Below are 27,978 nucleotides of genomic sequence, written 5' to 3'. Positions count from 1 at the left end.
CTTGGTTCCCGTTAGTCCTAGAATATTTTACAATATACTATAATAAGAATTCTTTTTTATTTAGTAATACATATTATACCTAAATGTACAAGAAAAAAAAGTTATGAGAAATTTAAAAAATAGCCGTGAAATTCAACAAAAACGTTAAAAGTAGAAAAATTTGAATAACCGTATCTTGCTTAAGATTAGTCCTAGAACCTTCTACTATAAACTATTTTAAAGGTAATTAGTTGATTTTTCTTTCAATTAAATGTACCGCTGCATATACTTAAAACCGCTTTGAAAAAAGTTATAGAACAATGTTTGCGAAAATATGGGGAAAATAGCCAAAAAATGGTGTGAGTGGCGAACTTTGAAAAATAGGATCTGGATACTGTAAATCCTAAATACTTTTACCAAACGTCATTTTGAAGAGAAAACGTAAAAATTTTTTTCTGTAAAGCAATGCCTTTCATTCAAATCAAATCAATTTTTCTAAATGTTTTCATTTCTGCTGTTTCTAACATCCTTGTTGTCCTCTCTGTATCAGGTCGTGTTTCTGCCGCGTATGCCATTATTGGTCTAATGATTGGTTTGTAAATTCTGCCTTTCATTTCTTTCCCGATATTTTTATTTCTCCATATTGTTTTATTCGGGCAGCCTGCGGCTCTGTGCTATATTCACTTGATCTTTCACTTCTGTTTTGAGCTTTCCGTAGCTAGATAGTGTGATACCTAGATATTTAAACTCCATCACTTGTTCTATTAGCTGACCCTCCAGCTCTAATTTACATCTTAGTATATTTCATATCATCTTCACTTTGAGATAATAATGGCATCATCTGCATAGCAGATTATTTTAAGTTGTTTTTCTCCAATTTAGTATAATTTGTCAGTTCTTACTTTGTTATTATTTCATCCATGTTCAGGTTGAACCATAGAGGACTTAGGGAATCCCCCTGTTTTATCCCATTGCTAGCTTTAATTGGGTCAGTTAGTTCTTGTACTACTTTTACTTTTATTGTGTTGTTCTGGTAGATATTTCCAACCTTTTTGATTATTCCTAGAGGTATCTCTCGTGGTATATCTCGTATTAACGTCCTTTAATTTGACCTTGTCCAATGCCTTCTTAAGGTTCACGAAACATAAATATGCCGGTTTTTTGTATTTTAATGATTTCTCTTGCACTTGCCTCATTATAAATATAGCGTCGGTGCATGATTTTCCCAACTTAAAACCCTGTTGTTCTTCTGCTAGTGTTATAATTTCATTATATTTTATTTGTTATCACTTTGGTTGTTAATTTTAGTCTTGAGTTTAATAAATTAATTGCTCTGTAATTATCCGGGTCCGATTTGTCTCCCTTTTTGAAGAGAGGTATTAGAATGCTTGATCTCGATTCTTGTGGTATACTGTTTTGTACTATTATTTTTTGGATCAGTTCTAATAGTTGTTGACAGATCTGGTGCTCCGTACTTTAGGAGTTCATTCGGCATTCTGACCTCCCCTGGTGATTTTCTATTTTTTAATTTCCTTAGAGCTTCCTTTGCCTCTTCCTCCTCAATGTTTATTTCTTCGTTGTCGTCACTTCTGGTGCTGCTAGTTTATTATCGACACCTTTAGCAAATGGGGATCGAGAGTAGTCTGCCCATGTTTCCTTCTGAATTGGTTTAGTTTTTATTAGTTCATTTATCTCTTTTCTGTATCCTCCGATCAGTCTCCGTACTTCTTTTTGTGTTCCGCAGAAGTCATGTTCGATCCCGTTTTGAGAAGCTCTGCCAGTGTTTCCTTTTTATTTGCCTGACTAAAGTATTCGTTTCATTTCTGATTCGTTTATAGTGGTTATATGCTTGTTATGTTTGTTGTGTTCTATATTGTAAAAAGGCTTTCTTCTTTTCTTCAGTTCCTCGCTAAACCATGGGGTTTTCTTTTTTTATATCTTAGTGTTTTCTCAGCTTTACTCGATGGTATCGGCCACAAATAGCATAGCTATTATTACATTATATTACTAAGATTTGGGCCGTTTAGGCCGTAATACTATAACATACTATAGCTCTAGTTGGCCTGGACCTCTTTCGTCAGTGGTTTCTGTGCATTTTCAACTATTGTCAATTGGTTACGCCAATCTTGCTCAAGTTTTCGTATACACCATCCTTTGACCTCAGTCTTGGCCTGCACCTACTTCTATTTCTCACAATATGGTTATATTGTGAGAAATAATGTGAGATATATTGTGAGATATAATATAACAGGTTTCGTCTGAAAGGATAGTTTTCATTCGTTCGTGACAAGTCTTGTACATCCTAGCCTATTTATTTTATGAAGGATATTACATGCTATCTACTATTTGTTTATATTTCTTATAGACTTTAAAGTTATATCGTGTTCTCCAAATAGCGTTGTGGCATGTTGTACAATGTTGCATGTTGTTCTTTTTTCGAAGATTATTAGATTATTTGAACCTGTTAGTAGAAATATTTAATGTTTCCGAGAAACACTCGTCCGCTAGTAGAATCCCTTTTTATATTCCCTCCGTTGTGTAGAGTTATTATACCATTGATCACAATGGACCATAGATATATTAATTTATTTACAATCTCAAACTTCTAGTGATATATTATAAAACTAGATGAAAAATTACTACGTTGTCAGAGTAATAAAAGTATAGATGGTAAGGTCTGAATACATATTGAGAAGATATAAAATAAACCTCCTAAGAACAAATATCATTTAGTGAAAAGATTAATAAACAGAAGAAACTTAGGGTCCGTCTGTAATGAATGTACGATAAGCAAGTAATGAATAAATTAAAGAAAATATACCAGATATTGCAACTTAAAGCTCATAATGATAAGATTTACAAAACAAAGATTTTGAAGCTAAAACTGCTGTTACTAACTTTTTCTGGAGCTGCTAAAAGCTGGAACGAATAGTTATCAGAAGGATACCTCATGCGAACGACACTCAGTTTTTGTCGCGATTTTAATCGTGGATAAACTGATTTGATATTGAGCGTTCCAGGAGAATACGAGACGTTGACAAAAAATTTAAGATGTAAAAGAAGAAAAAGTTCTGTCTGATGTTTTGTGCTCGGGACATACTCTGACATGTTTTGCTTTACTTACGTCTCATCAGATGATGGTAGAGAATGTATTGACAGTTAAGAAATAGCATACGAAGTGCATGATCATCTTTCTATCTTCCGACAGCATGTTCATTAGCCGTGGTACCGTTCAATCGCGATAGCGAGCCTAGGAGGCGAGTGATACCTGGTCTCAATAAGGAAAAGTGGGTATCTGTTCACGTGTAATTGTTTTTGGTCCACTTTTCTGGACAGTTAAACTATATAATGTAGTTTTTTGCTTAGACTTTCTGTTATACAGCCAGGCATAAAAGGAATAAGACAGCAACCGTCACTATAATTAATCTAAATCTGTTAACACAAAGATTGTGATTACATCGAATATAGATAGTTGTCAGATACAAAATTGCTTCTAATTTCTGCCTTAACCCTTTCGCTACGGGCCAAGTATCGGTTGCGTGTTGCTCATATACGGCGCCGGGAAAATTTTGCACTTCGCGATTGAGACTGTCCCTCAGTAGTTTACATTCTTTATATTGAAGTGGTTTTTCGTTTGTCGGCAGTTTGTTTATATTCGTTTTATTGAAGTAATGGAATTTGTTTTCGTAAAAAACGGTATTCAGAAAGTACGACGCTAGGGTGGGTGATGTGCTGCCGCGTATGTACGGCATCAGTCTGGTGTATTTGTGGATCTTAACGTATATGAACGATACTAGTAAGCAAGATGGACAATGTAGAACGTACTATTACGATTATAGCTCTTCAAAGATGTAAATACTTAAAAATGTACGGTGACCGAACCTGAACGACGGAGATTAATTTGCGTAATAGTACGGCGCTCGCTCATCAAAGCTGCAAATGAAAATCGTACTTTTACGGCAACAGTATCGAAAGGTTAACTCTACGAGGGTACGCCTACCGATAAACATAAATTTCCATAGTTATTGTTCTAGAATTATATTTATTAGCAGAAAGTAAAAAATTCTTCCTGTACTAAAATTTTAATTAAGATAACTTTTTAATAGCCGTGATAAAAATAATCCCGGTAAAAATCAATCGTCAAATTAATTGTAAAAATTTGTCGCCGGTTGAAAACAGCGCTGTTGCCTTGCCTCGATTACTCCCTGTCCAGCTCCTGGCCTAACTGCCACATTTTTATTACATGATTGTTAAGGTCAAGGTCGAAAGTGGCAACAGTAATTATTGCTTTTCAAAGTTTTAAATAAGGACAAATAGTATATTGGACTTTAGTAACTTTTTACTCCTCAGTCATGTACATGTTATACTTCCTTTCGTGATTGTAGATTATCCTTGGATAAAAATTTATTGATAGGTGCTGCATTTTGGATTACTAGCTGCTTACATTTAAAACGTGTAGAAGTCAAGTAAGTTTTGGATTTTTGTTGGTATAACTAGTTTGAGATGTGCATAAAATCTGATTACATAGATTGCCTGGATGATTAGCATATAAATAAGTATCTTATTTTGACTATTGTGCAGTGTTAACCAAGATATTTTTGTATATCCTTTCGTTTCAAGAATCTGTCCTTGAAGGATTATTTATCTCTTCATATTTATTGTCATTTTTTATTATATGTACATGTACAAAGCTTATTCTTTTGATTTGACTTCACGTATTGCCCAAAACAATTAATATTAATTATGTTGTCTTTGCTTCCAGAATTCCTCTAGACGTATATGTAAAGATCAAATGATTGAAGCTTCTCCCTTCCTTCTTTCAGCATCTAAACCTTTCTGTTAGGTCAATTTGAGACATTTCATTTTTCATGTAGATTCACGTGTATGTTTCAGCCATCGCAATTGAGTTGTTAGCAAGGTACTATAGTAGGTTCCATATAATAGTGTCTCAAGATGATTTTATAAATGGCTGTATCGTTTTTCACTTTTACTTTTATTTTATTAACTCCTTAATTCTTCCAGATTTATTGGTTTTTTTTTTGCTCTTGTCTTACTGCATGTTTAATTTGTTTATCTTCGAGCCTTTTTCATGCATTTGTCCCTGGTCTCCAAAATATATTCAGTTTTGGACTCAAGTGAAATTGGAAAAGCTTGTTGTAAAGTTGAATCTGTAGCAACGAGTATCTGTGCATTTATTGGTTGTTGTGCTTTTCTCAAATAATGTATTTTGTTTTTTTTTCTTAATCTATTTCTATGCTATACTCTTTTATGCCTTTTTGAGCCTTTTTAAGTTTCAATTAATTATTATTTTTTTCTTTATTCTATTATTATTAGCTCAATCCAATTTATATTCGTTGTTGAAACTATACCGGCAGTTTTTCTTTGTTTGTTTTTCTATTTGTCACAAGCGCGGCTGAAACTGAAAAAAAATTGTAAACAGGAGGTGCTGCCAGTAGACTTTCGTCCGAGTATTAGATTTCTTAACTCTTTCGTCTAATTTACTATTAAATTGTTGCATATCTCGGTTTTTCATCCACTCTATTTATACTGACAAATCTTAAAAACCTTACTTTTTATAATTGCCGCAAATACACTCTTACACACTTGCGAAAATCTTGCTTCCTGTTAATTTTTACTTAGTCATCATCATCAAGTCTTCATTTATCATGTCCACTGCTGGACATAAGCCCCCCGTAAACCCGTCCATTCTTTACGATCTTTTCCTCTTTTTTGCCAATTTTTGGTGATACTCCTGAGAGATGGTCTTCTTCTACTACGTTTGTCTGCTCTTGGCCTCCAATTTGTAATTTTGCTCGTCCATAGTGAGTCATGCATTCTCGCTACATGGCCTGCCCAGTTCCATTTTAGTTCGGCTATGCATTCCACAACATTAGCAATACTCATCCTTCTTCGCAGATCTTCGTTTCTTATTCGGTCCCGTAACGTCACTCCCAGCATAGACCGTTCCATTCGCCTCTGTGCCATTCTCAATTTCGAATCCGTAGTCTTTATTAGAGTCATAGTTTCCGCCCCATAGGTCAAGACCGGTAATACGCATTGGTCAAATACTTTTCTTTTAACGCTAATTGGTATCTTGGCCCTAAGTGTGTCTCGCAGTTTTTCAAAGGCTGCCCATGCTAAAGTAATTCGTCTTTGGATTTCGCATGTTTGGTTATCCCTGCTGATTCTTATTTATGACCCAAATACGTATATTTCTCCACCAGTTCTACCACTTTATCTTGCATAGTTAAATGGTTATTGGGGATCATATTTGTCATAAACTTAGTTTTGGTCAAGTTCATTCTGAGACCCACCTTCGAACATGCAAAATCCAATTCATTTAACATATATGTGGCTTCTCCTAAATTATCTGTGATAAGGACAATGTCTATTGTTACTCCTAAGGCATACTCTAATGCCCTTATGAAAAATTTCGGTGACAATGTATCTCCTTGTCTTATCCCTTGTTTTATTTTAATTGGTCGGGTTTTATCGTGTATCTTAACAGTCATAGTGACATTTGTGTAAATATTGTAAAGTTCACTATACCTACGGTCAATTCTGCTGTCATTCATTGCTTCTATAAGGCTGTCTTATAGAAGATAATTATTGTTTGTACATAAATTCTTTATGGTGATAAGAAACTTGTTTTCGCCCAAAAATTATGAAAAAGTTTAAAAGTAATCAGTTTTAAATTGAGATCCCTGATTACAAGCTCATTAAGATTTTGTGTAAATTACCATAAACCTTTTACTTTGTAGACTGAGAAAACTCACTAATTTCTGAGATCTCTTCTGGAGCATCTGGACCTTTTTCCTTACGTCCAGGCATCGCAGTGCGCTCATAACTTGCCACGTCTATAATCCTCCAGATTTTGCAAAATCATCTCTAAAAATTCGGTTAGGCACCACTTCCCGTATAACATGCATCACATGGATACAGTGGTGGGTACACTTCAGGATTTGGGAGCAGAGTAGACGTAGCACAAAGCTCACCTTGAATGACGAGCCAGTTGTAGTACGACTGTCTCGAGATTTGCCGATCTGTCGATGGAAACCGATAGGTTTCCAAATATTTTTTGGTAAGATGGTTTGTGGGAGGGTATATCTGAATTCATTTCGCATAATGTATCCGTATTGTATATAATAATGTATTCCGGGACTCCGATATAGCCTCATCTCAAATGCTTCCAATCTTCTGCATATATCTTCGTTCAAGGTCCAAGATTTAACATCATACAAAAGGACAGAGAAGACGTAGCATCGCATCATTCTTACTTTTATACCAAGAGAAAGGTTAGGGCTCTTGAAGAAGGCACTCATCCGGTTGAAGATTGATGGGTTTCGACTGTCTTAGGGTTTATCGCCAGGAAACACTGCGACCTTGAAGATCGGGGCTGGAAAAAGCATGGACAAATTTTAATGCCAATCAAAACTCCAGCACTCCCCGAACTTCTTAAATTAATTTTCTGCAGATGCAAGGAAAACTGTGGAAGTATGTGTGGTTACTGAAAAGTAGGCCTCAAATGCTCTGCAGTGTGCCTCAATATTGTTCTGGTGAAACCTGCAGTAACATCATGGAAATATCAAAATTACTCGGAAAATGCAAAGATGAATTAGTACCCACAATGACGCCCATTCTAACTCCCGTTCTTCATTCCTGTAAACATTAACCTTCGATACTGAATTAGATCTTAAACCGCAGCCTGGACCATCAAAGAAAATGAAAAAACAATAGCTGGAAAATTTTTTAAATATATAATGCTCAATATTATCTCACCTGAAAATTGTCAGTGACTCTACCTCATCGGTGGTCGGGAAAAAGGTAGATAATAAACTAATAATAAAATAACATAAGAATGTTAACAAAATGATAAATTATATGAATAAAAAATATATATAATAGAAAACTAAGCCTAATAGTCTAAGTTCAAATTAAGCCTTAATGGCCACAAAAAAGGTAAAAAGCCCAATAGAAAATGTGTTCAAAAATTTTTAATTATTTTTGTTTATAACTTTGGTATTTTCTATTTTACGATTAAATAAATTTGTAGACAATTTAATTTGCAATAAATAATTGCTGATAAAATTTTCTGTGGGGTTGCTAGTTTACGAGATACGGTGCGAAAACCTTTTGCACCCCTTTTTCCAAGATGGTGGCCAGGAGACAATGGTTTCGACCCCACAAACTTGAATTTAAGCTTATTTTTACCCCTCCGCCGACCCCCATCACATCAAAAAAAAAATAAAATTACTTCCTTTCTAAACTGCAAACCTAATTTAACTTTTCAATGGACCCATTTGATGAGAGTTTACTTCGACGAACTATGATTAATTTTCACATGACTGATACAATATCACCATCAGTTGATTGCTTACGTCAAAAAAAAAAAACGGGTGTGGCAGTCCAGTGGGACTGCCGGTAGAAGTTACACTTCTATACACGCATTCGCCGTTACAAATTTATTTGGGAGTCAATCTGCACAATCATTACATATGTAATGCTATAGGTGAGACATAACAGAATTAATAACAACTTACTAACAATTAATAAATAAACAACATTTGACCTGTAATAGGAGTAGAGTAAATGAAGGATTGAATCAATATTTTGATGAAAATGTATATTTTTATATACACTGCAACATAATTCAATATAATAATACAATACAAATTAAAATGCAATATTCATAAGTATTTAAAAATGACAATAATATACATAACTTTTCTATTTACGCATATGTTTAATTTACCATGTAATAATATTAATAAAAATGTCCTCCCCGACTGGGAATCGAACCCCGGTCTCCCGCGTGACAGGCGGGGATACTGACTACTATACTACCGAGGACATGACACAAACGTATTTCAAAATTGACAGTTCTGGGTCATACAGTGATTTATTGAGATTAATATTTTGAAATACAAAAGACTAATATAATTATAAACATTTAATAAATAATACAAAACATATCACATAAATAATAATATTAATAAATATTAAATTATATATATATAATATTAAATATATATAACACATATATATATAATATTAAATATATATACAAAAGGAACATTTTTATATTCGAGCGAGGAAGAGAGAGAAAATATATCTTATGTCTCTCTCTCTCTTACTCATTATCTTACATATGTAATGATTTCACAGATTTCACGTATAGAAGTATAAGTTCAAAAATTGCTGAATAATATTTAACTTTATGAAAAAAATTTATAATTTAGGTTTTTGTTTTTGTTGGAAAAAAGGCAGATAGATACAGTGTTCATAGGGTGTGTAGCATCACTTGCAGGTATTTATAAAAATGTCTCATATTTGGCGAATATGAGTAAACTTGTCCACTAATTTTCTAGCATTTCTGTTTTTTTATCGTCAAATCTTAAACACATAGCTATGAACTGAAATCTTTGTTGGGGCTTGGTTGCTAAAATAGTCCACTGCCGTATTTTATTGACCTAAGTTCACCTAAATTACAACTCGCAATGTACCAGCGAGATACAGCAAAACAATAAATGCTTGGATTTCTATAGGCAAGCTACTCTGACTTTCCGAATAATTTCTTGATTTCTATGTAGCGCAGTAGTGTCCAAAATCAAAAGGGTTTTTAACATATCCTGCTTCTTTTCTTGAATCAGACAAATGTAAAAGTCCTGGCGTCTTGGCACTCTGGTCCTGTATGGTCCAACGATGTCTATTCTTTCCCAATATACTGGCTACATTTCTTTGTGAGATACAGAAGTGTCTTTTTCCTTCTTCATCTTCTTTACACAGTTCATTATCAGTGTCTGGAATGTTCTTTAGGAATATAGTTATCATCTTCATCTGATGAGTCTCCAAAAACTTCCCCTTGTAACTCTTTTTCCATCAGTGGACGATATTTGTCTTTCTTGAACTTTGTCACACTAAGGCTATGGCTCCACGAGCGACAGATTGTCGCTAGCAGTAGCAGTAAAATGTAGCTTGATAAATGAAAACAACAGCAGTGATACTGAGTGGCTCCACCCGCTGTAGATTGTCGCTTCGTTTCGAGACCGAGAGGCGTCATCAATGTCATGTCGCGTTCGAATAGATCCGGACCTATTTTTTAGCAGTAATTTGCAGCGCGTTTGTGGCTTCACTAGCAATAATTTGTCGCTTGTAGCGGTAATTTTCATTTAATCGGATATTTTTGTTCTTGTTTTTTTTATTTCTCTGTGTTTGTTAAGTTGTTTCTTTGTTTTTATAAATTACTTTACAGTTTTTTCATACAATTTTTTGTCTCAAATAATAACAAAAAATTATAAGTTCTAAGGAAGAAATAAATCCAATATTTTCTTTATCGGTATTCTAGATAACAAAAATCAATGGATAGTTTTTTTTTTTCGATCCCAATTAACCGTATCAAACTGTACTTTATAGTAGATGCCATTATTAAACAAGAAAAAATTGAATAGAGAGAATAAACAGATTTTATTGATTTCCCGAAAATCTATTTTTTGGATTTCCTTCTTCGAACTGGTGATTCATTTCTATATAAGTGGTTGTCTAATCATGGCATATAAATAAAATTTTAATAATTATTGTTTATAGTAAAATTTTATTATTCTACAGTACTAATGTTCGTTTTCGATAGCTTGGCGTGATTCATAATAATATAACGATAATTATTGTAACATAAAAAAGCAGGTTAGATATTGGAAAAGAAAGATTCATTACATCAACCCAATATGATAAATTAATATACTAGACATATATGGGAGCCGTCGATCTACTTGATAATTCAGTAGCGAATTACAGAATACGCAGAGGTAAGAAGTGGTGGCGGCCCCTTTTTATTCTAATGAAAGTTAAATAGTTAAATATTTTATTTTTAGGTAGATACGTATAGGATTATAAAATATGTAATTTGAAATCTTACTTTAAGGTAATTGCTAATTTTTCTTCTGGCCTTAGGCTATCACGCATTGATGTATCCTGTTTTCGTATATCTTCTATTTCACATAATAAAAAATTAAAAGAAGACACTGACATCCTGTGATATTCAAAAGACTTGTCAGGATATTCTTTTAATTTGTTGTGTAAAAGAAAAAAATTTCCCTCTGTCTGTCTAGGCACTAGAACAGGGTGAATCCACCATTTCCTTTTTTTTAACCCTACGTCGACGGCGCAATGCCAATATTAAAACAACTTTTTGTTGAAATGATAGATTATCCATACTATATTATTGTATTATTGGTCTAAATTTATTTTACTTATTTATTTATTTATTTTATCTGCTATATACACGGGCACTATATAAACGGACAAGATGCCACTGATTGTAGCTGCGTCATATTAACGCTCATGGAGCCACTACAAGACCAAAACGCGGCGATATGCCCGCTGTAAACTGTCGCTCGTGGAGCCATGATTTTACTGCTTTACTGCCGCCGTAATTTTACTGCTACTACTAGCGACAATCTGTCGCTCGTGGAGCCATAGCCTAACAAATAACAAAAAAAAACACTTAGAAAATTTAACAACCGTTAACTGCACACTGGATCTAAAGTATTCATAGCTCCACTCAAATCGTAAAACAAAGTGTAGAATTACCAAATTCTGCGTAGCTCGTGTATCTTAACCAAGTCGGCTCAAAACTAAAATTACGTGGAACGGATTGTTAAAAAATGCACACATGCGCCACTTATGTTGAGCGATTTATGCGTCTGGGTTTCTCAGATCCCACTGTGTAGTTCTAGGATTAAGAAGAATTCACTACTTGCAGAAGCTTTGATTGAAATAAATGATGTTTCGCATGGGTTATAAGCAATTAATTGAAATACAAAGCCATAATAATACACAGAGTTCGAAATAATTAATTAAACAAGACGATTTTGGAGAACTAGTCTGCACTGCACATGTCTGGACTGTGGTCACAGGCGACTGGATTATTTCCTAATGCAGGTGCTAACAAAACAAGGGTGTTTTAGAGTCTACCTCTCTAGGTTCGGAAAGGATGGCACGGATGAATGCCTATACTGAGTGACACTGTGACATATACGATGTTTAGAGTGCAACAGATGGAAAGTAGAAAGGAACAGAATGGAAACAGAGACAAGTGTCAATTTTGTTATAGTGAAAGAAATGATTGAAAATAAATCAGGTTGGACTAGTGTACACAAGTATATCCATGTAGTGAGTTAGACTGTGGGGAAGGAGAAAATGCTCGGCTGGGAGGTATGCCGTACTAGGAGCGATGATGGTCTTCTACGTGCAAAAAAAAGCCAGTTTTTAGGAGCAAAAAAAAGGGGAAACAGAGGCAGGGAGCCTCCTTGCTGACAGTCTGTGGATAATGCTTCGGAAGCTGATGCTCGGCCTGAGGAGGATGACAGAGGAGGGTCTGGTTTAGCAGGTAGGCGTTCGGCGTAGACTCGGCGACGAGCGGTCGTTTTAAAGTACCTCGGAAACTATCGCCAGGACTACGAAGAACGAATCCTGCACTAAGGTCAGTATTAAACTTTAGAAGATTCCAGAACCCCTCTATACAGACGAAAAAAAGCTTGGGAAACGATACACAAAGGCCAAAGTCTGCACTGCACATAACTACTATTTACATTAGTCAAACGGCTATGGGGCTCTCAGCTTCTCTCATGAAGTAAATGATAGGCTGGTGTAAGAATGCCAAAAAGGACTCAATAGAGTGCTGGAACATAACACTGTTGCACACTGGTATGGGTACCAGGTTATCGGGGAATACACAGCAATGAAAGAGCTGATAAGCTTGCCGGAAGAGGATTAACTACACTATAATTCGGTCCAGAGTCGGCCTTAAAAGTGCCAAAAAGCACCATCTGTGACCGGAAAAAGCCTAGATTTAAACACAGGCTTCCATACTGGATGTTCGCTAGTCAGTACCACCTATACACAATGAGACTATTTCATAAAGACTAAACTTGGGGGCTTACCAAAAAATTCCAAAAACATTTGGCACCCAACCACTAGACCTTTACGAGTTTGTATAGAATACCAGACTTATGCAGTGGGTATCATGAATAAATCTAAGATGTACAGGTAAATAAGTCAATTGGCTGCAGCGCCACCGGCTTATAGCATACGGCTTTCGCAAAAAAACTACACTGATTGATTTACGATTGATATGATATTGATTTATATGGAGTCAGTTGCATCATGTTTTATAAACTCCCAAAATATGTGTTTCTAGTGTATCGACAATTATTTGATATCCAAAAAGCTAACATTTTGATATAAAAAAAATATTAAAAATGCAATTTTTTTTTCAAATTCGCAAATTGCATTAATTTCTCGTCAGAGCACCAAATATGAGGGGATGAAATATCCAAAATATACGGCATTAAATAAAAACTTCCTAAATAATATAGATATTACTTTTGTTTGGATAGAAGGCATATAAGAATGATAAAAAATTAAAAAGCCGATCAGTTGGCAAAACTGGAAATTATAAAGGCAACATATTGTCATGTATCGATAGATATTATGTGATTAATTTTAACCACCTAACCAACCTAAGTCACCTATCCATATACTTTATCTTATCAATACTTTTATACTCAACCGAAATTACCAGATTCTTCTTGTTTTAAATTAAGCCATTTCATTTATAAATTTATCTTTTGGCGACTTAAATCGAAAAGAATCAAAAGAATTATTTTCCTCCGCATTATATCCATAATATTGTATATAATACTCTGGCGTTGGGCTTCCACTACACTGGTCTTACTGAGGTTAGGTTGAAATTTCTGTTTATGGCAAACTTCAACGTGTACACAATTCATATAGGTCGCGGTTGCGACTATTACGACGGTCAGCGATAGCATTCACTGGGTTGCAATATGAACGCTTTGTATTTAAATTCGTCACTTTTAAATGTGTGGCTTACAAGGCCGATTATAATAAATATTTGACTATTTACAATAACATTTCTCACATTTGTTTATTGATTGTTTTGCCAATATCACGTTCGGCATTAACCTCGTTTCAATTCGAACGCATGTAAAACAATTTGCTTTTAGTTTATTAGGATTTATTAAATTTCTTAAGATTTTATTTCCCTTAACTTACAATTCGGATATAAACATATTGCACCAAAGAGTACGATTTCTTAAAGGTAATCGATCACATAAAATTATAAATGTTTATAATTAAAAACAGCTGTGGCAAGTGGGCTTGCACTTAAGTCAACATCTAGGACACACACAAGACGTATAAATGCATGTTTAGAAAAAAGCAGCGAATGTGATAAAAGATTACGACGCGATGTTGTTCGAGTAATTATAATATTCTGTATTTAGTAATACTACCTACTACATGTTTCATTGTTTAGTTGAAAATATGTAAATGGTAATCAAAAGTCTTTGTAATTGACAATGTTTTTTTTGTTACAGTTTCTTCGACATTTTTCAATGGCGCCACACAGTTGTAAAGGTTGTTTAAAAGGTGTAATAGCAGCTAGAATGTCTAAGAAAAACACGGATCCACCAATGGAAGTTAACGGTGTCGATGAAGCTCATACAGTCCACAATTTGTGTAAGTAGGCTTTCTTTCACTGGTTGCTAACTCGTTTTCAGTACACTATTACTCTTTATATAACATAAAATTGTGGTGTTGGGATGGCAGGGTCGCCATGTAGTGTCGGTCTCCCGCTGCATTAGCCTAACGGATTTTCCATGTAGACTTTTTCAAATAAAAGACGGATTGTACTTTTTAATTCATTTTATAACTTAATATGTATATATGTATAAGTTGGCCCAGGTCGTGTTGCTACTACATTATAAACTGTATCAGCGAGACTAATTGATTTTTTTCTATCTACCTTTTTGCTTTAAATATGGGCTTGCGTTGTTTATACAAAGTCGCGCATTAGTATACACTCACCGGCACAATTAACCGCACACCTTGTATTTCTTTCAGTTTGCAGAAATTGTCAATCTTGGACCACATTTTATGACAAATACGGAGAAAACTACCTTTGATAAAAAGAAAACAATAAAATTATTGAAAAAAAGTCGTTTATCAAGCGATGCTTAGCAACAATCCAATGTTCGAAGAAAATTCAAAAATATAATTTTGAAATTCATAGCCTAATTAAAAAAATTATGAGAATTAATAATGGGTGTTGCCCTTAGGACTTCTAGAGCCGGTTCGGCAATCCATTCATGATATCATGGATATGTGATTGGGGGATATTATGCCACTTCTCTACCTCAGCCGTCTTGAGCTCTCCGTAGGAGAGTATCTTGTCCCAAATTTATTCAATCGGGTTTCGGTCAGGACTGTGTGCCAGCCATGGTAAAACTTGAATCCTGACCTGATTAAGATACTAATGGGCTAATCTTGCAGTATGGCAACGTGCATGTTCATGCATTAATCTAAAGTTTTCACCAATGAACGGCATGACATGGCCTTGGAGAACTTCTTCCACGTCTCTTTGAACATTTACACTGCCCCTATCGAACACAACAATACAACAACTACGAGCTTTGTAAGAGATAACTCAAATCATTATTGACCCTGCTCGGTAAGCCGAGGTATAGAGAGCCGAGCTTTATAAGAGATACCTCCTTGGGGAGGTATCTCTTACAAAGCTCGTATTGATATTGTTGTGTTCGATAGAGGCAGTGTGAATGTTCTAAGAGACGTGGAAGAAGTTCTCCAAGGCCATGTCATGCCGTTCATTGGTGAAAACTTTAGATTAATGCATGAAAATGCACGTTGCCATACTGCAAGATTAGCCCATTAGTGTCTTAATGTTTCGGTTATAGTGCATGGAGAAAACCTTTCATTTTGACGTCTGTAGACACGCTGACGTCCATCTGGACGTCTTAGAACTATTCTGCTCTCATCTGAGAATAATATGTTCTTCCAGTCTAGCTGTACGGTGTTGTGGGGACAGTTGTGGGGGGCTAGCTGGACGGAAAACCCTCAATTTTTTTTCTGCCAGTCTTCTTCCAATGGTACGTTTACTATACTACTATTTCTCGCCTTGCCGACGAGCTTCAGGAGCAGTGCAAAAGCAATTTCTCAACACGGTGCTACCGATGAAGCGGTTATCTATAATTGCAGTGCCTCGATGTCAGCCTTGACCTGGCCTGCGGGTGAACCTGTCTCCCGAAATCATCTGATAGCATCCTCTACCGCAGTTCGGGGTACATCGATACGACGTTGGCTGTACCCAGCATCAGCTAAAGCTACTGCCCTTTGCAACTCAAGTGGCATTCTTTAGTCACAAACAATAATTAAACACTAAAATCTCAAATTAAACGTCATTCGCACACTATTACATAAAATAACAGGAAATGTTAACGCGGTAACACAATCGCAAAAACATTCCAAAAACTCTTCGGTGACACAAATTTAGGAAACAAGGGTATAGTGTTTGATTAATTGCCAGCGTACCTACTTGACAGAATATGAAACAGTTGATAAGCTATAGTTAATGTAAACAAACAGGGTGATGCATAATACAGGTGGGTGGTTAATTATTGGTCAACCTTTCGCATTAACGTTAATGGCAACAAGTTAAACCACCTCAGATTCGCTGACGATATAGTGATTATAGAGGGCACATTCGAGAAACTGCAAATTATGATGGGGGAACTAGCAGCCAGCTCACAATACGTCGGCCTGAAAATGAATGTAAAAAAAAAACAAAAATAATGACAAACAAAGATGACCGCAGACGTATAACTATAAATGGCAGTGAGATAGAACAAATCTAGGAATATATCTACCTAGGCCAAATCCTTAGACTTGACAAAGAGAGCCAAAGTGCGGAAATTATTAGAAGAGCAAGACTAGCATGGGCAGGATTTGGAGGAAAACTTAGTTGTATACTTAAGAACCGCAAAATACCCCAATACTTGAGGAGCAACGTGTTCAACCAATGCATCCTTCCTATCATGACATATGGATGTCAAACCTGGACCCTAACCAAGGCAAACATGAATAAACTAGCCACAGCAGAAAGAACAACGGAAAGAGCAATGTTAGGTATACGAGTGTCAGATAAAAAGAGGAACGACTGGGTAAGATCCAAAACAAAAGTCGAGGACATAGCAACAAAAATTGCCAAACTTAAATGGAGTTCGCAGGCCACACTGCTAGACAAAAGGACCAACGTTGGAATACTACAATACAACATTGGAGACCTTACGAAAGTAAACGACCAAGAGGAAGACCACAGATGAGATGGGTTGATGACATTAAAAGAATAGCCGGAACAAATTGGAAATATGTTGCTCAGGATAGAGACTGATGGAAGGAGTTGGGAGAGGCCTATGTCCAAACATGGACGACAGAAGGCTAAGGAGAAGAAGAAGAATGGTGTAATTTATGCTTTATTGAAGTTATAAAGCTGTAGTTACGTTTGAAATTGTTTTTAAGTAGTTGTCTATTCAGGGATAAGTTCTTATCTAAGATTACTACCAAATTTCGACCAGAAATCAATTTTAATATGCAAGATTCACCTTGCATGTTTTCTAAATAGACTATCACTGCCTTGTTTGTTAAGCTGACTACGACTGAATGCTTTACATTTTTGTCCATAATTATCATGACAAGATCCCTTCTTCGTTATACATTATTTCCTTTTATTAGGATTTGAATCAGGTTATATCGTTGATTATTGCGCATGATACCTAGATGGCCTAGATATTCAAGTTTATATCATTTTATTAGTATGGTTATTTGGCAATCTTTTCCCATTCTTTATAGAATCTCTTCATTCACAACTCTGCCTACAAACCCTTAATAAGCATAGCACTTTCATCTTTATATTTTCTGTGAGCTGATACCCCACGCTGGCAGTTGCAGTTTGCTCGAAATATGCTGCTGATTAGACGACGCTCTTTGCTGTTTATACTGTTTACAAGAGTACCTGTATTACAAAAGTCGCCTCTCAAGTGCCTATAGTATCTATCTGATTCTCTCGAATGTCTTTTAAATAGTCCGACGGTTTTGGTTTCTTTAACATGGCTGCTTCTTTGATCTTTTTGTGTAGGTTAAATGAGTCGTGTTTACGTTCTAGTATCTTGATTTCGTCACATTTTTTTTAGTTTTTTCATCATTTTGTTTTTAGCTTTCCTGGTTGCAGTTTCAATTTCTTTGTTAATTTGCTGAGCTTTTGGGTTAAACAGTTCTATCAACTTTAATATACTGTCGTTCATCCATTGTTTTTCCCAATGTTCTTTTTGGTCAGAGATATTGGTTTAGGGTATTTCTGCTTCTACGTCATGAGTTGGTTCTAGTAGGAATATGTTGTTTTTTAGATATTCTTTTACTTCCGGTTTTGTGTCGTTATGTCTTAGTTGTTTTAGATCGTATTTTATTGATTTCGGTTTGTGGATTCCCTTGAATTATAATATAAAATATTGCCGACGAGGATTTTTTATCTGACTTGATATCCGCGCCATAGTATGTTTTTTTACCAATGTTAACAAACTTCTGAGTGGTTGTTCATTAAAATGTAGTAAAAAGGTGTTGGTTATTAATAACTCTTCGGAATGCTGCAAATATTAATAGAATGACAAATTTTGCATACATAACTAAACTTTAAAAAAGATAAGAATGGCTTAGAACAGTAACCAAAATGGAAGATATTATAGAGTAAATAGACGTTTGTAGGACATACATTCATTCGTCAAAATGGTGAGAAGTTGAATAAACAGGTAATATTTTGGTGACTATGACAATACAAGGAAGGAAGAGGAAGGCCGCAAATGACATGGTGGAATGACTATCTTAACAAATCTGCTGGAACAATTTTGATAACAATACATAGACGAAAAACAAGAAAAAACCTTACCCGACTAAGTAACGATTTAGAAAGATTTCTATTAAAAAATAAAACAAAAAACTAAGTGATTGTTTTTATGAAAATACAATTACAGTGTTATTGTTAAAAAAAAGACGTATATGTGCTATAAAAAACGTTTTTAACTGTGAGGTAAATTATACAATTAAGATAACAGGTATAGCGAACATAATTAGTAATTGTCGACAATTTACCATATTTTTCTAATCTGAAATTAACCATATGCGTTTATTGGTATTTAATTTCATACAAATTAGAAACTCCATATGGAACTATTCATTTTTAAATACTGACTCAGTTGTCAACTAGTATTTAGTAATTTATTACGATAATGATCAATATATTTGATATATAAAATTTATACTAGTATATTAGGTATTATAAAAGTCCTCTTCTTCTAAAGGTACCTCTCTAGTGATGTTGGCAACCTCATTAACTCATCTTATTCTATTCACAGCAGCTCGAAATATATCAGTTGAAATTTCCTAAGATTGGCTAACCAGGATGTACGTCTAAGTCCATTGTCTCTCTTGCCCTCAATTTTGATAGAATCAACTGTAGAAGTCAGTATTTATTATAACGCATAATGTGGCCGAAGCCAGCCAATTTTCTCTTCTTTACGGTGTTAATAATTTCCTTGTCTTTTATTAGCCTCTGAAGAGTAGTTGTGTGTATATATGAGACCCTTAATATTTCAAATGCCTCGAACGGTTTTACGGCATCTTCTGTAAGACTCCAGCTTTCTTCTCCGTAGAGGAGGACAGATAAGTTGCACAGGATCTTCCTAAGACCATTAAAAAAGCTTCTAGTTTTTTTCAATACGAGTTCTTATTTCGCATCTATGATCCTAGGTATCCTTAATATTGCAGCCCAGATAGCTTGTTTTCTCCACTTTTTTTAACGGTGTATCGTTAATTGTAATTTGGGCGTTTATGTTGGTTTTCTTACTAATGATCATTATTATTGTCTTTTTAAAATTTAGTTTTAGGCCTTATTGATAACATGTTTCTACAACATTATCTATCATCCTTAGGAGCCGCTGTGAACTATGTGCCAGCAATACGGTATCGTCTGCATTTCTAATATTGTTTATATAAGTTGGCCATTTACTGTAATATTATCTTCTGTTTCGTCCAAGGCTTCTCTAAAGATATTTTCAGAGTATATTACGTTAAATAGTGCTGGTGACAGTAGACAACCTTGTCGAATTTCTTTTCTAACTATGAAGATCTCGTAAAATTCATTTTCGAATCGCACTGTTGCTTTTTGTTCAAGATACAAGTTTGATATTAGTTTATATCCTTATCACCGAGTCCTGATGTTTTTAGGATACCGATTAATTTACCATGTGGTACTTTGTCAAATGCCTTCTCGAAATCGATGAAAAATGCATATACATCGCAGTTGACATCCCTGGCTCTCTGTAAACTTGCAAACTGAAAAGTGCTTCCCTCGTTCCGAGTAGTGCTCTGAATCCAAATTGAACTTCACTTGATGTTCTTCTAATTTGGTGTATATGCGCCAGTAAATGATAGTAAGGAGTACTTTAAGTACATGGCTCATCACACTAATTAATCATGTTCTGCACATTTCCTAGCGTTAGCTATTTTGGAAAGTGGAACTTAAGTAGCCAGTCTTTTGGTAAGTGACCAGTCTCATATATGTTGTTGAATAGCTTAGTATTTGTGAATTATTGTTTGAATTTGTGATTTGGTGTGCCTCTAATAGCTTTAAAATTTCACCATGCACTTCTTTAAGTCCTGGTGATTTCCCATCTTTGGTATCCTCGAATAATTCTTGCATGTATTCTTTCCATCTTCTTAATTTGTCTTCAATCCTAGTCAAAATCTGGCCTTCGATGTCTACAACTATGCCTATATTGTATTGTTTTCTGGTGTTCTGTACCCCTTTAATCTTTTTGTGCATATGGAAATCGTCATGTTTGCATTGTAATGTTTCAATTTCCGTACATTTTTCTATTAGCCATATTTCTTTTGCTCTTTTTATTTCCCGTAGATTGACATTTCTACCTTTTACATTCCTTCTCTCTTCCATCATCTGCAATATTTTATTTGTCATCCATTCTTGCTCTTCTTTTTTTTTGTTTTAAGATTTTCATGCGAAAGTATGGTAATAGGTGTCTTCATTTCGTTCCAATGCTGTTCTATTCCGCTAATAGTGCTTTCAACAATTTTAGCAAAATTCTTATTAATCTCTGTTTTTACTTTTTCCTGAGTGTTGTTATCTTTTAGTAGTTTCATATCTATTTTGGGCCTCGTTTTATTATCAATTATTTTGAGTCGTATGTTGATATTTGCAACTAATTGATTGTGATCAGAGAAGACATCTGCGCCTGGATGTGTTTTTTCTGAAGTGATAGAATTACGAAACCTTTTGTTTATGTTGTTAAAATCAATTTGGTTTCTTCTATCACTGGATGCTTTTCATGTATAAAGCCGTCTTGGATGTAATTTAAAAAATGTATTCGTTAGAACCGTATCCGTTTCTTGACAGAATTATATCAGCATTTGTCCTCTTTCGTTTCTTGTGTCATGACCACATGTCCCCAGAACATCCCCGACTGTGCCTTGTCCTATTTAGGCGTTAAAATCGACCATGATAACAGTTCATGTTTTTTTTAGTAGACCTATCGCTACGCTTCTGTTTTTTTGTTGTGCCATTTCCCAAATAATAGATATGGTGTTCATTACTCCAGAATTTGGTCATCGAAATTCACTGCACCTTAAAATATCTATGTTCAAGCGTGTCATTTTTTGAATAATATTTCCTGCCTTACCAATCCTTTTCACTGTTGGTACATTATTGGCTTACCGGGGGATTCTTAGCGCTCTCTCTCCACTTAGGGGGTACCCGGAACTTTCTTTTGGATTGTCGTTTGTTTGTATGTTCGTTTCTTTTGGATTTTCAGCTATTGTGGTACCCTGGGGATATCCTTACGGATCTTTAATGTGGTAGTCATCCCTTGACTTTCTACATCTCAATGCTGTTGCCTAATTTAGCTCTTCTACGGATTACCTATACCGGTAATCTTTCGGTTAACGATTCTCTACTACGTCCAGAATTGGGCTGCCACTTCCGCCGAATTTGCCGTTGTGATTGGTCTTCTCATCCACCTTCATCGCCGTTGTGGTCTTCATGTGTAACCCTACGTAAAGGTCCCTTACAAGGTTCTATCAGCCGGGACAGCTGAATCCTGGTTTTTATAGAGGTTGTACTCCTCTATCCCTCCTCTTTTATATGGACTTACGACCGGTTACATCGGGAGTAGAGATACTCAATTTATTCCTACAACCAACACAGGCAGAGTTAAAAAACGCAAAAAAGTCTTAGGACGAGCTATTTCTAAATCTTCAAAGTAACGATAGAGAGCAATGCTCGAAGTTATTATTTGGGTATTTTATTTTCCACCTCTTCTCATTTGCTCGTAAGTAATATTTATATATATATATATATATATATATATATATATATATATATATATATATAATGGCTGTACACCCCAGGTATATATATATATATATATATATATATATATATATATATATATATAATGGCTGTACACCCCAGGGTGGGGTTAAACCGCGAATGCTTTCTAGATCTTATTTCTTGAGTGGATCAGTCTCTTTTGTTTATCTTATCTTCTTGACAATATCTCTCCATTTTTTCCTGTCTCTAGTTCTTCCTCTCCATCCTCTGACTCCTGCCCTTTGGAGGTCTTCTTCAACTTCTTGCAGCCACTTTGATCTCGGTCTTCCCTTTCCCTTTCTTCCTCCTGGATTCCATTCTATCATTGCGTATGTCACTGCCTCATCGCCTGCTCGCCAAATGTGACCTAACCATCTAACTCTGCATTTCTTTATTTTAGTTACGGTGTCTTCCTTAAGTTCTTCCTTAATCTCTGCATTTGTTCTGCTTCTATATTCATTTAGCTCTGTTCTAATTGGTCCTAGTATAGTTCTCATAATCTTTCTCTCTGCTATTCTTAAGTCTTCTTCATCTTTTTTAACCATCGTCATTGTTTCTCCTGCATATAATAATATTGGCCTAATTATGGTGTTATAAATGCTCATCTTAATTTTCTTAGTCAGTGTTTTGCTTTTAAGTAATCTTTTGTTTGCAAAATAAGCTTTATTCGCTGCTAATATTTTTTCTTTTATTTCGGATTTCCTTTCTCCGGATTAAGTAATGCTCGTAAGTAATAAGTAGCAAAAAAATAACAAAAGCCATTTGCGAACCTTTATTGATAGATTTTTAGAAGCATATCTTTCTTAACGCGGGCTACGCATGGAATGTATTGATTGATACAATGTAAACGCAATGTAACGACAGATCGCGCGACCAGACACCACGTGGAGTAGCAAACGCAGTCCCATGCGTGTTTCTTAATATAATAAACTAAAATAAAATAATCAAATCGAATTAAATTGAATTAAAAACCATCGCTCTGTGCGTAGACGATAAGAAAGTTATGCTTTCCCTCCTCGGTCACTCCCAGAGTGCCACATATCGTTTTTTTTTTTTAAACTAATATAACAAAATACCCATTTTTCCTGACGTGATATGATATGCCGCCATACTCCCTATTTTTGCTGTCACGATAAATGCAGTGGAAATTCGTTAGAAATAGTTAGAAACTATAGAAATGCCTTTGTCAGGAGGCAATGAAAGTTTGACAAGTTAAAAAACTTTTTTAAAATGTTCTGGAAAAATATCAATATATATTGCTGGTCAAAGACACTTTAATTACATACAATTTTTAAAGACGTAAAATATAGAGCCTTTAAAAAAATGTAATACGGTTGGCTGTAGCTTCTCTTGTTTATAACACATTAATGTAGTCACTACGTTGAATGACGTCAAACGTATGGCTTGACATTGTCAAACTTTGGTTAAATATATTTTTGTAACAAGCTTTTTGAGAGAGTAATTAAAAATTGTATTCAACACAGCTAAAACTAAAAATTATCGAATATCTGTTCCATGTAGATGTAAATGCAAATAGCGAGATGCAGGATTAGTCAAAACAGGTCAAATTATTGTGAAGTGTGTAAATTAGATTTTTTGGAGATACAGACAGCTACAGACAGCAGTGGTTAGTGGTTAATAGTTATTTAACTAACAAGTGTATTAATATGGGCGATTAACAATGGAGATATTTTATCGCGTGAGCGGAGCGAGCGCGTTAATCTTCGACGCCATTTTAATTCACGAGTTCGTTACAAAACTTTTCCGTCGACCGTACTTTTCAGAAATAAAAATCTTAGTTTAAATTTTTATTTACTTATCAATAAAGAGCAATTTTTTCAGCTTTCACTATCTTTATTCAAAGTTTAATTTTCCTTAGTGGTAGTTTTATTATTGTAAACATTAGTATTGGAAATAGTAGAATTACTGAAATTAAAGGAAGGTATTGATAAATGATTATCTGCTGTATAGCATTTTGACAAATTTGTATTTAAGTCTTCTTGGACCTCTGTAAATTCTGTGATAGAAGAAGAAGCGGTGTTGCTGAAGGAAGTGCCTTGACAAGGTTTAGTGGTATTTTGTCCCAATAGTTTTTCAGCCATCCCAAGTTTATTCTGCATAGAATTATCTATATAACCTTCTGCTACAGCAGTCGATTTCCAGCCACCTAGTTAATATCTGAAAAGTCTGCACCACTGTCACACAGTATTGAGGCAGAGGAACGTCTAAAACAATGCCCAGTGTAGAAATGCGGGTGCTCTAATTTTAAGAATTTAGCGATAACGGAAGGAATTTTGGAAAACGTATTTCTGCCAACTGGCTGTGTGGAACATTTTTTATTTTTATAAAAAATGAAAAATCGTTTATGTGGTGTGTGTGCCGGTCTTAAGGAAATATAGTTTTTGATCGCATTGAGAATGGTATTTGCTTCGTTATCTACTATGGTAAATATTCTATTTGTGTGTGTTTTTGATACTTTTATTGTGACAAGAAACTTTGACCCCAAGTCTTGAACGTTATTTGTTTCTAATTTCAATAGTTCGTCCTTTCTTAACGCACCAGCCACTCCAAAAATCAATGCAACCTACAAAATGAAATGTTATGAAATACGAGTATTAAATATATAAACTTAATTTACTGGTTTACCTTTATCATTAGAAACACGTCGTTAGGAGCATCAGAGATGAATTTCTGGACTTGTTCTTTTTCAAGTGTTTTTGATTTCTTTGGTACATAACCTGTTCTTTTATTCTTGATAAACATAATTAACTTATTATATTTAGATATATCAATGTTTGATTTTAAACTTAAGGTTGATTTTAGCATCGAATATTTGGAACACAAACTTGCTATTAGTCCTTTTTCTGCAATGTTTGAAAAATATTCTCTCGTCACACCATGCAATAAATTCAGCGTATGTTTTTTTGTACAACAGTCTGCTTTTTTCAGGCAGTAAACTTAAAGATATTTCATTTGCAGTTTCTGCCACTTCTGGTGGAGTTAAATTAAACTCTTCGTCAATATCCATCTTTTGATTTTTCAAATACACAGAATTTTAAAAAATAAAGTAAATAATGATATCCAATGACAGATAGTACTAACAGCGGCTACTTCATTTTAAAAAACCTTGTGAAGAGAGAATAATAAGCAGGAACACTGAAATCCTATGTATTAAGATTTAAGCACGTATTAGACTAGAGAAATTAGAAAATAAAAAGTCTTTTTCGTCACATTCTTTGATACAGGTATCTAACAACTGCTTTTGATAAATTTAGTGATAACAACATGTGTAATAAAAAATATGCAGAAGATTAAACGGCATTTTTTACTTATAAACAATATATAAACAATGTAAGATTGCTATTTAATTTTAAATACTAAAGGTTGTAACGAAATATTTTGCCTACCACACGGGGCATTAATACAAGGGGTAGAAAATTGGGGGAAGAAACTACTGGGGGTGGAGAAGGGCAAGCAAAATAATCGAAACATATGCGAACGGCACTCAGGTTTTGGTAGGAGAGCTGGGGTCGTGGATAAGTAAAAGACAAGGGGGTTGGATTGGGGCAACTACAAAAAAATGAAATAAAGGGGTACTTATACAAATCTCTTGGGACAAACAAAACAGAAAGAAACAGGAAACACCTCTAGTAATTTATATAGAGCGCCACTTTGAGGTGCCTAATTATAACCATCACGTTGTAACTGGAGATATAATTATTAAACATAAAAAACATATCTTTTTCAAATAAAACTCAAAAAGGGTTAGTTAAAAAGGAATAGACAAAATGTTAAAAAACAAAATTTAACATTTATTGTGTCTTACCACAAACAGTTACAAAACATGGAGGACACAAGAATGCTCAAAAAAATACAAAATATTACCACAATAGTCGCAAAATACAAAAAACCTACATGCGTTCTACTGATTTACAAATTTAGGAGATGCTACAAAAACTTACTAATAATACTGACGTATAAACTGTGGTAAATATAAAAATTTTTACAAATAAAAAAATTATCCTTTTAAACAATGAAAGCAATTATTACTTTAGCAAAAAAATGTCTGTCTTTATTTTAAAATTTAAAACATTAAATGTTACCTTGATTTTTCACTAGTAATTTTGCACTCAAACTTCTGAAAATCAAACAGGAACTTACTGGAACAACGGGAAACGATTTCCATAATCTGGAACGAAGATCTGACGTAGATGGAGTTGGATCAAACAGGAAAATGACAACAAAACTGGTGGGACATCCTATATACTGCTTCAAAATTTCATCAGTGTACTGCACAAATCCCCCAACTATTAGGATACACTAACTATTTAAGGCTTCACTGCTCCATACTTCTACAAAAAGGGGCCAAAAACAGGAAAACACAAATTCGACGGTGAATTTGCGGATCCATACTTGTGATCCACACAGCGAACCAAGTAAGAATTTGATCTACACTTGCACCTACAGCGACCCAAGCATGAATGCCGATGACGAATTTAAAAATTCGTTCATATAAGTTGAAAATAAACAAACACTTGACAGGAATTAAAACGCAGAAGATTCTATTTCTACGACGTACCAAAATTATAAGGCGACTTCAAATAAAACATTAAAAGAAAATGCTGAGAAAGTACACATCTTTAAAATAATAAACAACTCTAAAATGATTTATATCACTTTTCGACGCTAAGAAAGAATTGAAAATATTTGGGTTCCAACACGTACGATAGGAACAAATTACATCAAAAACATTCTTAGATCTCTCAAACGTATATGAGGGGACTTCAATATAAAATGCTACAAGGTGATACTAATGGTGAGAAAAGTGACAATATTTTTCTGAAAAAGCATAGAAAATTCTTTATAAAAAGAGATTGTGAAATTATTTTGTTAATTTGTTGCTTGAGTATTGCAAAAATAGCTTCAAAAGTCTATTTTTTTGAAAATGTGTAATAACTTATTTAAAAAATGCACAAAATACTTTAATTTAACGTTATAATGGGGACATAGGGAAATTATCACATGTATTCAGTTATAAAAATTTCAAGAAGTGTCCTTAACATTTATTGCAAAAATGAAATTGTTTATCCTAGAAAGCTTTTATCTACAACGTTATTATGCATAAACTGTTAGGTCTACGTGAATTCTGAAAGCACCAAATTGAAGACAAGGCTTATTTTATCAAATTAAATCATTTAGCGATTAAAAAACTTATGTTAAAAATTGTAAAATAGGTTTGCAAGTATCAAAATTGCCCTGGCCACTTTCACTAAGATAAAAAAATTCTTCTGCAATAGAGACATAAGTATCTCTTTACGATTTATAATGTTAAGAGGTTGTGTATCTAAAATACCTATTATACGGAGTAAAGACTTGGACTCTTAGAACAACATAAAATATATTGAAAACTTCGAGATGTAGTGCTACCGTACAATACTAAAAACAAGTTGGATTGATGGAGTCACAAACGTGGAATTGCTACGTTGTATAGGAAAAGAACCGGAGGTTCTGGTAACTATAGATCGAAGAAAATTCGAATATTTGGACCTCCTAATCCGAGCATTCAATAGAAAATGAGTACATGCATGTCCTCTTAAAGCTCTTTAGTGAAATTTATCAGTCGTGTGACAAACCCAATGAATGGTTGATCTCAACATTTATTTGTCTCCCAAAAAAGAAAAATGCTAGAG

General features: G+C 34.5%; 1 protein-coding gene across 4 annotated transcripts in view; it reads left to right on the top strand.

Annotated features, from left to right (window-relative positions):
- fbl (pantothenate kinase 3 fbl) overlaps positions 1 to 27,978 on the top strand; it is a 121,676-nt gene that overhangs the window by 19,782 nt on the left and 73,916 nt on the right. For 2 of the 4 annotated variants that reach the window (XM_072520138.1, XM_072520135.1), the window contains exons 1-2: positions 4,297 to 4,445; positions 14,376 to 14,517. In XM_072520138.1, the coding sequence (XP_072376239.1) occupies positions 14,394 to 14,517 (124 nt within the window). In that variant the 5' untranslated portion in view covers positions 4,297 to 4,445; positions 14,376 to 14,393. Of the gene's footprint in view, positions 1 to 4,296; positions 4,446 to 6,740; positions 7,061 to 14,375; positions 14,518 to 27,978 lie in introns of those variants that run through there. The other 2 variants (XM_072520137.1, XM_072520136.1) reach the window with 2 other exon arrangements.

Source organism: Diabrotica undecimpunctata, chromosome 1 (genome assembly GCF_040954645.1).
Source record: "Diabrotica undecimpunctata isolate CICGRU chromosome 1, icDiaUnde3, whole genome shotgun sequence".
Lineage (NCBI taxonomy): Eukaryota > Metazoa > Arthropoda > Insecta > Coleoptera > Chrysomelidae > Diabrotica > Diabrotica undecimpunctata.
Note: the sequence above shows the minus strand (reverse complement) of the source record. Positions and strands in the feature narration are given on the sequence as shown.